The 12,117-nt window shown below is 38.4% G+C and overlaps 2 protein-coding genes across 4 annotated transcripts in view; one reads left to right on the top strand and one right to left on the bottom strand.

Moving 5' to 3' along the window:
• Positions 1 to 1,845: 1,845 nt before the first annotated feature.
• Positions 1,846 to 4,804, top strand: LOC121955771 (protein LEG1 homolog). The gene is made up of 8 exons (XM_042503848.2): positions 1,846 to 2,175; positions 2,386 to 2,457; positions 2,543 to 2,616; positions 2,859 to 2,963; positions 3,678 to 3,796; positions 3,942 to 4,083; positions 4,187 to 4,283; positions 4,376 to 4,804. Exons 1-8 carry the CDS (start codon positions 1,878 to 1,880, stop codon positions 4,522 to 4,524), a joined length of 1,056 nt encoding a protein of 351 aa, XP_042359782.2. The 5' UTR covers positions 1,846 to 1,877; the 3' UTR covers positions 4,525 to 4,804.
• Positions 4,805 to 7,518: 2,714 nt separating this feature from the next.
• Positions 7,519 to 12,117, bottom strand: part of dpf3 (double PHD fingers 3) — a 37,228-nt gene continuing 32,629 nt past the window's right edge. For all 3 annotated transcript variants that reach the window (XM_042503697.2, XM_042503695.2, XM_042503696.2), the window contains one exon: positions 7,519 to 11,994. In XM_042503697.2, coding sequence (XP_042359631.1) covers positions 11,927 to 11,994 — 68 coding nt within the window. In that variant the 3' untranslated portion in view covers positions 7,519 to 11,926. The remainder of the gene's footprint in view (positions 11,995 to 12,117) is intronic.

Raw genomic sequence — 12,117 nt, 5'->3', positions numbered from 1 at the left:
CAAAGGTAAATTATTCAAATTCCAAAACAGATCACAATGTCATACTGTTCCAAATTGAAGAACTGTAGTTCACCGACCTTAGAGTAGTAGTTATGCAGAAATTTAAAAATCTTTTAAAGACATTTTTTTCATTCTGTTACATCAAGTTAAAATTTTACTGCAGCAGTGATCTCCTCTTGCATTATCCCTTGCTGGCCGAATAAATTCTATTAAAATGACTAGACTCCCAAAATTTACATAGTCATTCCTGCGCATACCAGTGTTTATCCCAAAGTCATACATTGTCTCACTAGATTCCATTATCTCCACATACATTTGGTAAATTAAGAGACCTCAAGTAAGCAAGATCCTACTTCAAAGATAAAAAAGAGACAGAGGCATGGGACTCGCCACTATTATTGGGCTGCTAACATTCAATATCTTGCCTTTTAGTACCACTACTATTAAACTCATGCTAAAATACAACTCTTTCTGTACTCCTTGGGGCTCCACTTAAATACCCTCTCCCCAAGCCAATAGACAACCTAGTTGTGTGCCATCACCTGAAATTGTGGCCCAATTCAGGAGAACCTTTGGCTTTGGAGATTTCGCCCTTCTCAGTCCTATTGCCTCCAAACATTTTTTCACTCCATCTCAACATGACTTAACTGCGGATGTGGCTGCAGTGTTTGTATTGTTGTTTATTTTTATTCAAAAAAGTTTAATAGAAAGATTCTTGAAAAGAAAGGACAAGGACCTCCCGCTTACAATTCACTGTAAGGTCAAGAAAAGAGTAGTCTTATTTTTAGGCGATTATACACAAAAGAAAACATACCTATTATATTACATTCCATGTCTGCCAATATGTCCCTTTAAATCCTACACACTGGACTTTTAAACTACGAAGGCCTAAAACTTTACACGCCTCTCTCAGCTAACTGTTGACAAACTGTGTAAGGTAGCAACCCACTGTACTGCAGATGTGGAATTACCACTGTGACCAACAGTGCATTACTCTTATCTTATCAGTGGAATAGTTGACTGGGTTATTTGAGGTTAAAATCAGTTTCATAACCAAACAGTTATGAATTATATATACAGTATATATATGAACTTTTTATTATATTTGTACTATTCATCCCATTTGCACAATAATCATTCACTTCATAATAGAAAAAAATAGTTACTGCTCTATAATTAAAGTTGGTGCTTAAGTGTTTTATGTGTGTCTTCCTTAACTGTCATTTTATTTTATTACTTTTATTTAGCACTTGTCTTTTTTTTTTAATACTTTTTCTTTTTTTTTGTGTATGCACTTGCATGTTTACACCAGCAGTCTGGGAGAATTGGCATCTCAATCCTGTCTAGGTCCTTTACATAATGGCAGAAATGACAAAGTTGACTTTGACTTAATAATGCATTGCACATACAACACCTGTTGATTTTAAGACAGATAATATAGAAAACAGCAGTACAAGGGGGTATTTATTGTATTGCATGGATAATTGTAAAAAGAATAACAGCTTATGATTATCACCGTTAGATTTAAATCCAGTGCGCTGTAAATAAAGCATTCATCTTTATTTGTTATTCGGTTCAGATGTAATAAAAAAAAAAGAAATTGAACTGTAGATGCTGCTTGTTGAGTTGGCTGGCTGCTCTTTAAGTTCTCTTCATTCAGCTTCACACGACATTGTGTTCTCTTTTGTGTGGGCGTTTTGTGGGTTTGTTGACACCACTGAGCTCTGTGTACACACATCTTATCTGTCTGCCAGTTTGGGTCCACTGAACCCAAAGTCACATGAGTCCATGACCGTGATCAGATCATTTTGATGTAAGCAGAGCGATATAAAAGCCTCCTAACTCCATCGCTCCCTACAGTCCCCAGCTCATCGACCATGGTGCACGCAGCGACCCTCGGACTCTTTGTGGCATCTGCAGTTGCCCTTTGTGGCGCTGCTCCCTTTCTAGACAATGACATGCCCCTCATGTGGGCCCAAACGTCCACCCAAATGACTGACCTACCATCGAAGGATGGCGTTGTGACCCCCAACCCCTGGGGCTTTGTCAACCGCATGAGTCTTTACCGGCTGATGATCACTGCCACAGACCCGCTTCTGACATGCATGGGGACAAATGCCACAGACAGTCCAATGTGGGGACTGACGCTGCAGCTTGCATGGATGAAAAGCTCAGGTGACATGATTCTGTTTTTCTTTATAGTTTATTTCATCTCTCAAAATGATATTTATTGCAAAAGTGGATGACTTCTCACCCATGCAATGAAAAAATAATCACCTTTTACTGTGACTCCCAGAGTCACTGAGCCCTAAACTGAGAGAGCATGTACTGTATATGATACATGAAAAAACTGATTGCGTTTTGTACAACCTGTTCTTTCTGTAGGGCGTCTCGCTGATCCAACCAGTGCTTCAACAGGAGATACTTTGTTAATTTCTCCTAAGAGCTGGTGGTCCTGTGAGTATGACACTGACACACACACACACGCAAAGAAATGCATATATACCTTCAGAAAAACATAGACCACTTCTCTCTCCTCCAGGTGTGAACTACTTTGTGTCTGTTCTGCCCTTCCTGTCTGCTGCGCAGCAGGGCATCCTAGGAGAAGACGTTAAGGTACTTGTGCAGCTCAACATCTCAAACTCAAATTTAAAATTTTCCCTGATCATTGCCACATGGGAAGTTAAGGGCACAGTTCAACGCCAAATAACTCCTGTGATGCGGTTGGTTGCTGTAGTTCTGTAGAAAGAAAATAGTTCCTTTATGGTGAAAACTGCCCAAAATTTCCTCACAAAAAAACTTGAAGCTGTTTTTGGTATTTTAATGATGATTGTAATTATGGTTGATGTTTCTGTCAGGTCCAGATGCAGGCACCCGAGGGTGTCGAAGGCTACTGCACTACATATACTGACTGTGCAGCTGCCTACCCTGACGCCATGACTAAGTGGGATGCCTTTTTCCAGGTCTATGAGATACACATACACACACACACACACACACACACAGAGTGAAAATATAATACCAGAACGGCTGATTTTACACATATCAAAATCATTTGTCACTGGGAGCACAACTTAAACCTTGTAGACGGATATATAATGCCCTCTTTCAACAGAAAGTCAGTGTCTTTGTTGTTTATTTTATGTGTTTTTATAGACATGTTGTGTTTTTTTTGTGCCTTCATTTGGTTAGTTATTTTCTTTTGTAGCCGTTTTGTGTCTCTTTATAATTGTTGTGTCTTTGTTGTTTTTATTTCTTGTAGAAATTTTGTGTCTCATTGTGGGTTTTTTTGTGTCTTAAGTTATTTTCTGTCCCTTTGTAGCTATTTTGTGTATCTGTGTGGTTGTTTTGTGTCTTTTTGTAGACATTTTGTGTCTCGTAGTGGTTGTTTTGTGTCTCTTTGTAGCTTTTTTGTTTCTCTTTGTGGTTCCTTTTCATCCCTTTGTGGTCATTTCGAGTCTCATCCTGGTCAGTACATAATAATTAACTTGAGTGACATTTTGCAGGTGAAGGCTGCAGGGCTCCTAAAACTTTGGGTCCCCAAGCCTGTGCCCGCTATAAAAGTTCAGCAATCTATCCATGGCTGAAATTTTGCATGAATGTGTGTGTGTGTGTGTGTGTGTGTGTGTGTGTGTGTGTGTGTGTGTGTGTGTGTGTGTGTGTGCGCGCGTTTAAAGGGTCTCAAGGCAACTCATAATCCTCCTCTCTCTGATGCTGAGAAGAAAGACACTCTCCTCGGTCTCTACTGGGAGGCCCAAATGGCTTCAACTTACGCCTCTGCAGCATGCAAGGACAAGTAATCTATCAATCTATAGACCTATATCAAAGCAATAGTTTGATGTTTTTGGAAATACACTCTCTTAGAGTGGTATCATTGTTTTCATCAAACCCTCAGCAGCAAAGGTAATAAATTTTCTCTCTTATTCTCTCATTTCCCTTAGGCAGAGCCACTTCTCCTCGACAGAGGTGTCGTTTGCAAACAGCTGGCTTAACTTAGCCGAGTACGTTTCTGCAGCACGTTTCCAATCCAGTTTGACCAAAGCTGCACCGTTCATTGCCCCTCTCCCGAGCCGTGTGTTAAAGGTAACTACAACTGCAACCATGCATTTATTTCTTAATCAATCTCAGTTTTACAAACTGTGCTTTCATGTAATTTCTGCTCTATCTGTCATTTCTGTGCATCTAGGCGAACGATAGTGCGCCTAACATAGCCGATATGTCTGAGGAAGAGAACCGCACACTGGCTACCTTCTCCTGGATGAATTACATCAACAATGTACTGTGTAAGTGAAACTCACACAAAAAAATGTAATATGATTTATTTTTATTGAATTTATGAGCTTTTAATGATGATCATGATCATGTCATCTACCAGTTGGATCACTGGTGAGTTCGTGGAAAAAGGCCATGTGTTCAATGGAAACAAGGGAGAAAGGAAGAGAGATGATGGAGCAGCTCCTGCTCAATCCCAGCTACGCCACAAGCACCTTCTTGACCATCGTGACGGGAATGGGTAGCTGCTGAGACCAACACACACACACACAGATACACACACAGCAGAACGAAATAGCAACTCTGATTAGATAATTGTTTTTTTACAATAAAAACACTTTTGTATTACTCAGGTTTCATTGAGAGAACACAATTTCAATCCAAAAACACAGAAAGTATGTGATTATTTAAAAGGTGTAGATCAACAGATAGTTCCAGATGAAAGTTTTAAGCATGTCATCCTCCATATGTCTTCGTTCTTGTCACTTGTGAATATGCAGTATGTGGTCCAGTAAAGCATCATAAACACAAATTCTACTGTCATTACTGTCCTCTTTTGTTTTCTTGATCTTGTTATTGCACTTTAAAGTCACTGTCTGCAACATTTAGAGTATTAGATACAATAGAGCAGCAAAACTACTGGCTATGTAAAGATATAATGGAGTAATGGTGTCCTGAGCAGTATATAAAGTCCTCTGTGTGTGTTTCAATCTGAGCTTCTCTGGCCCTGGTACACCAAACTAACATCAAAGCAGCAGTAGTGACGAAAGCAGACTGTTGCGTTGCCTCACATCGCCTGTGTTATGGCCAAACAGTTGCACTTTAAAAAAAAAACACACACACACACACACACACACACACACACACACACACACACACACACTTCAACCAAACTCCAACTAGCAGATACAGTCTGCACCTGCGTGAGAGGAAGTAGCTCTCTGTGAGCTCACATGTCAGTTAGCCTCAATAATGCCATGCAAGTCCACAGTGGTGGATTGGTAATGTCGCAGGAGAATAATGCCCACCCTCCAGTTTCCCTCCGCCCACATTAACATACTGTAGCTCTGTCAGGACTGTTTCTAGCGCTGTTAATGGAGTTAGCAATGTCAGCTAAGTTGGATTCTGAAACATGGATATGCTCCAAATGTCGCATACAGCTTCTTATGTAAATGGTGTATAGTAGGAGTAGGGAAAGACACAAAAGTTCTCAAATTCTGGTTTGAAGACACAGTTTGTTTGCACAGCTTAAATCTTATAACTGCAATAAATCAGGGTCTTACAGATTTTATCAATGTCATAATATGTGGGGCAGATTGCAGAGTACAGCTGAGTACATTTATGGATGGATTACCAAACAGGCCTACTGGTCAAAGGCCCAGGGGACGTAACATGTCAGGTGCCTCCCTGGCCTTCTCCTGCAAAATGTAACTAAAATGAACTAACACTGACCAGGAAGAAACTTGAAATGATTACAAAGGGATGAAACGGAACTGCAATCAGACACAAAATAGCTACAAAGAGACATACAACAACCAAAAAAAGACAATACAACCACCGACACACAAGATGGTTTCTAAAATGGAAAAACATCCACAAAAACATAATAAAACAACCAAGAAGGACACATACGAACCACGGTCAAAGCCAGTGATCATAGACAGATGCAAAGGAACTGCAAAGACACACAAAACAACAACAACCAAAGGAGGCAAAAAACCCACAAACTACAGGTTTTGTTTCTGCTCACTAGCCCATTGTCTCATAAAACCGCCCATGAGTACATTTACTCAAGTGCAATACTTTCTGTAAGTACAGTTTTACTTTACATTTCTACTCCACTACATTTCATAGAGAATATGTTCTTATCCCACTATATTCACCTGACAGCTGTCATTACTGCTGTGCAGCTTTAAATACTACATCAAAATAATTGTTAAAAATATGTTGCTTTGCATGAATTAAAGAACCTAACAGTATATAGAGTAATTAATTGGTTATTTCCATTTTATACTACTAAATCTCTCTACTCCACTACATCTTGAAACCAAATGGTATACTTTTACTCCACTACATTTATTTCACAACTTTAGTTACTTTGGGGTTCAGATCATTAATTCAAAATATGAATTAAACAATAACTTAAAATGCATTATTGTAGGTATGGTGAAATTCTCAAGCAGTCATCACAGAAAGTGAAAAGTAAAGGAATAAACTAAAAAAAAAAAACAAAGAAAAAAAGCTAAATCTTGACCAACAACATGAAATTGATGAACACATTTATGCATTAATAATCAAATATTATTTAAAAACAACAACATTATACTGAAATGCAAAACGCAGCATAGTGAGTACTTTAACTTTTTGTACTTGAGGCATATTTTGATGTAATTACTTTTGTGCAGTAACTTCTGTAAAATTTTGGATATAGAACTGTTCTATTTACTATTTTAATTGAACATATTACTATTAGCACAGCCCTTTTGGGCATGCTTTGTCATTGGCCGACAATGACTTATCTGTAAAGCACTTTGGATTGCCTTTGGGTATAAAACGTGCAATATAAATACATTTGCTTTTCTACACTATGGTATTTCTAATTTTCTTTCAATAAAATATCAGAGTATTTATTCAAAGTTAAATTAGTTAAATTAGTTATTCTTCAGTTAAATTATAGAGACTACTATATCAGACAGGATCCATCAAGAGCTCTACTCCAGTCCAATGATGCTTCCTAGTGGTGATTTTATGTAAATGCTAACCCATAATAATTCACCATAGGGCAGAGCAACAACTCTGACATTTTTAGCAATGTGCTAACATAATATTTATAATAATACTCTGGAAAATGGTGGCAAAATCTATGTTTAAATGCATAACATTAACTGAACTGTGTTACACATTCAGATAAATAACTGCAAAAGAAATTCACATGCTTATAATTGCTTGTGTAGTCTGACCTGCATCCCTGGGTAGTGCATCCGTACACAGGGACGGTACAAAACAAGCAGAAAAGGGGCCATATCTTTAGGGAGAATGGTGCTCATCTGCCCATTAGTTTATAATGGATCCATATCAGATGCAGCCATCTTGGCCCAAGCCAAATAACACTCAGTGGCTATTTTCTATTCAGAAACATAACATTAGGGATTCCTGGTAATGGATTCTTGAAAGGTGACACTTGAAAAAGTGTTTCTGTAAATGCATTTTTCACTTGCGATAGGTGACATGCTAGGAAACAAAGACTAAATGGAAAAGTCTTTATTTCAACACAAAAAGTAACATTTACTTTAACAAAATACAACACACATTTTAAATCACTGTATGTGATGGCATTGAATGACATCCAAGACATTTTTTAAAAGGAAGACACAAAGGGTCTTAAAATCCGCCATGGAGAAGCACAATAAAACCCTCTGCATATTATTAACATCATGTATCTACGCTAGCTCATGATTGTCTGTGGAAAAGCAATATCAAACACAAACTCACAATATTAAAAAAACAACACTAATTCAGACTGTGATATCCTGTGAAGGCTTGCACAATATGTGTTCTTTAAGGGATGTCTCGATCCCCATCAACGCATTTTTTAATTGATCAGTATCGGTTATTTTGAGCATACCTGATCCTTTGTTTACGTCCGCCGTCACACAGGTGTTGTAAATAGAGAGCATGACTCGTGGCAGATATTCTGGTTTTATTGATGTACAACTCCATTAAGTAGAAAGCTGCTACACAATTAAGGAGAATTTTGTATTTGTTGTTGTTCTTTTTTAGCAAACTAGTTCTACTATAATGCTGTAATAAGCAGAACTGTGACAGACTATAACAGTATTTTGTAGTGAAATTGTGATTATATTACTCATTTATAGTGTTCTGTACTTTTATAACGAGTAGATTTGAGAGGTATTTTTAAAGACATTTATACTTTGTTGAATTGGTTATCAAAAAAACAAAAACAAATGCTACACTCAGTGAAATTGTGATAAGAGCCATATCAAATATTTTTACTTTGTGTATATTATTATTTTGTGAAAACAAAATAAAAAAAACCCTTAAGTTTGGATGCAGACATTTTTTTTTGTATTGCATTGCAGAGCGATTAAACTGTCAAACATAGACTCTGGATTGATTTTAATAACTTTCAAGTACTTACTGTGTGCAGCTGATAAATACAAGTATCAGATCAGGACTCAGTATCAGCAGATACTCAATATCAAATGACTCGTTCGGGATTGGAGACAAAAAAACTTGATCAAGACATCCCTACTTTAACGGCTTTTTCTGGTTAGTTTGGACTTTATTCTTCTTCCTATTCATGATCAACCTTGTTTATAGAAATGAGTGCTACCAAATTTCTCTCAGGTATAAAAACGTAAATGGAGCTTCAGAGGTTTTATGTGAAACCAGTTTTACACATCGGCCTTCCTCTCGTGGCATTACAAATCCAGATTGTCCAGAATATAATCTGGCTAAAACTGAATTAAAAAAATAAAAATACAAAACCTGTGCCAAGTACAAGAAAGGACTCGGCAGTAAATACTGCTTCCTCAGGACATATTTATTCATCGCTCTGCCTGCTCAAAATAGTCACAAATCAGAGTTTGATAATGATACACACATTGCTCTGATTAATTAACAGCACTGGTTCCCAAACTGTGGGGTGGTGCCCTCCAAAGTGCCCTGCAGAGGTACTGCAGGTGGCACCCATTATGCCCGAAACACGCTGCATGCATGAGCAGCACGTGATGGCAACCTCGCCAAACTGCTGCGTCTTGTACACCTGCAGTGTTCACACTCGCAGCGTTGTTGCTGCGACGCTGCTGCAGAGCTGCCTGCTGCTAAAACTACTTTCCACAATTATGAGCACTTATTCCACTAATTTATGAAGCTGTGCAACTCCTGCAATGTCAACAACACGGCCCTGCAAATATTTCACAATAAAAATCCTTGTGTCAACAAGTAAAGGGATCCTGCTGACAGAAAAGTTGTAAGGGCTTTTATTTTGAAACAGAAACAGGAACGATTGAGTAAAACAGATATAACTGTATTTCTTAATGTCTGTGACATATCGAGTAATTGAAACTGCAGTAAAAGGTGGTATAATGTCAACATGATTATCAAAACACAATTTTCACTGTCTATTTTTGCTGACAACCGCACGTGGAAAAATTGGCGAGCATTTCTCTGGATCTGCTGCAGCTGAGCCGCAGCTGACCAGCGGCAGTGTGGCAGCTCTAACTTGTTAACACGTTTTAAAAAAAGAGGTTCGGTGCTGCTCACACATGCAGTGTGTCAGGGTAAAATGTGGACCACAAAAGGTGAATACACCCTTTTCACAGCAGATGATTTGGAAATGTCCAACACAGGTGTCATCAATAAAAGTTAAAAACTCCATCTAACAACAACTGTCCAATCGCCACTTAGCAACCGTTACTAAGCATGGCTGACTTTTCTGTTTTTGGATTTGTGTGCATGGTATTAGAGTGCTCCAGGGATGACGTTTTTCTGTAGGCCAACCCGGAAGCTAACGTCACCCTGGTTCTCTCAACAAAAGCCTATCAGATTTTTCCATTGGATTTTGGAGCACTGCAGAAAACGAATGCAGTCACAAGTAAAAAGCAAAGATTAGGCTATAAACCAGCGGTGGAGGAAGTATTCAGATTCTTTTAAGAAGAGTACCACCCTGTGAAAATACTGTTACAAGTTAAAGTCCTGAATTAAAAATGGCACTTAAGTAAAAGTAATAAAATATAATCAGGAAAATGTATCCACAGACCGTATTTCAAGCTCCTAACCAAAAACCCATTCAAAAAAACCAAACACTGACTTTGAAACAAGGGAACCAGACGTGCTGAAACTCATTTCCGCTGCACTCTATACCAACTCGCCTGAAAACACAAAAGTCATCAGCTAGGAAATAACTTTATGAGCATACCAACTGGCTGAGCTTAGCAAAAAGTCAATAGTAAATTCCCGATCAAAGCTATTTTATTAGTTTCACCTGCGCTTTTCATGCTATCACAAGTCAAACTGTCTGCTGTGAAAAAGTCGATTCATTTGGGAACAACAAAGAAACAAGAGTTCTTTGATGCTATCAAGATTCAGGTTCGCAATCCAGCTGTGCAGAGCAGGTTAAAACATGCGATGTACCTAAAGGTTGAATAGACTTGACAGGGAAGAAAAGAATAATTGTTGAGACTCATCAACGTGTCAGTCTAATCCAAAACTTTAAGAATCTTGATCTTTAGTTTCCATGTTTATGTGGCAGACCACATTTGTGCCTTTTGTGTGTAAAGACTGGCAGTTTCGAACGACTGAGTTACAGTAACATTGATCTCCTTGGTAGTAACACTGGACCATCATAGACAATAAATAAATAGTATTTCATTCTGCGCAAAGAATTTTTGTATAGTGTTGAAGTGAGCACCATGGTAACAGAAAGGATACAAAAAACAGACTTGGATTAAAAATGTCACCACTCTCCGACAGGAGTGATGGTCGAGACTCTTTTATCGCCCCGTTTCCTCTTAGCACAGGATATAAATTTCACCAAGCCCGACAAAAACCCGTTAAAGATAGCGTAACTAATGTTGAGTCTGTCCAGATATGAAACAGGAATGTCACTGTAAAGTCTAAACACAGGAGAGGAGGAGAGCCAGGAGGAGAAATTTAAACAAACATAAGTCACTGTGAGCAGAGAGGGAAACAAGTGAAACAGCTCCAGCAAAAAGTCTGCGTCAAAATCGTACTCAAACAAATGTAAATCAGGCGGAAAACACCCAGGGATTTCAGATGTTTGGTTTAAAATGTACTTCACATACACAAGTACTACACAGTATTGGCCATTATCAATCTTGCTTTGGCGTTTTGCCGTCTGCTAAATGGTGAGGTAGAGAAATGACTGAACGGCAGACCTGCTGTTAGCCGACATATGGTCGAGATTGCATGTTGATGCCGTTTGGAGAGTTGCTTGGCTACAGTGTTCGCCTCGCGCAGGGAACTGCCCCTGAGCCTGCTAATGCACTGGAGTGTGTGTGAAAGAGTGTATCTGTGTGTGAGTGTTTGAATTTATCTGAGAGAGTATGTACTAACGTGTGGGTGTGTCAAACATTTGAACGGTAACTTTGGTATTTTTTAGACTCTATTTTCCCATGTTTTTGTATTTAAGTGACTGATGGGAATAATAACTTTGAAACTGGTCCAGTAGAGAGCGAGAGCAGCCAGCAGCCATTTAACAGGCTGCAGTGTCAGTCACTGTCAGTTTATGTCCACAAAATGTGCTTGTTTTTGCCAATGACAGATTCAGATTATTATTCAAAGTGTCTTAAACATCATTAAAATGATCCCTACTGAGACAGACCTTTTAATTGAAGAGTAAGATCCTTTTTGTTTAACCAGAAACAGCACCGAAATCTCTCTTGCCAAACCCACCAGACTCCATATAAATAAATTATTTCATCATCGTAAAGCACATTTTGTTCAAAGTCAACAAAAATAAAATTAAATGACAAAAACTACTGGAACCACTGTTATTCCCATTAGTCACTTAGACACAAAAACATGAAAAATAGGTTCCAGGTTGGAAAATACCAAAGTTAACCTTTAATGTATAAGAACAACTATATATATTATGTTGTGCCCAAGGAAGTTACGCTTCTCCATAGGCTGAGGCCTTGTCTTTTAACAGGTCCAGACACACGTGACAGCTCCAGCTCCCTGCGGAGAGAGAGAGACACAGAAAAAGAGAGGCTGTAATCTCTTTTCCATATATAGCCTTTGCTTGTAGCCTCTTTTAAATATACAGTGCGCGACATATATAGTATCAACACGCTGATGTAT

This window comes from Plectropomus leopardus, chromosome 16 (genome assembly GCF_026936395.1).
Source record: "Plectropomus leopardus strain MGB_pleo_1.0 chromosome 16, ASM2693639v1, whole genome shotgun sequence".
NCBI classification, from domain to species: domain Eukaryota; kingdom Metazoa; phylum Chordata; class Actinopteri; order Perciformes; family Serranidae; genus Plectropomus; species Plectropomus leopardus.
Note: the sequence above shows the minus strand (reverse complement) of the source record. Positions and strands in the feature narration are given on the sequence as shown.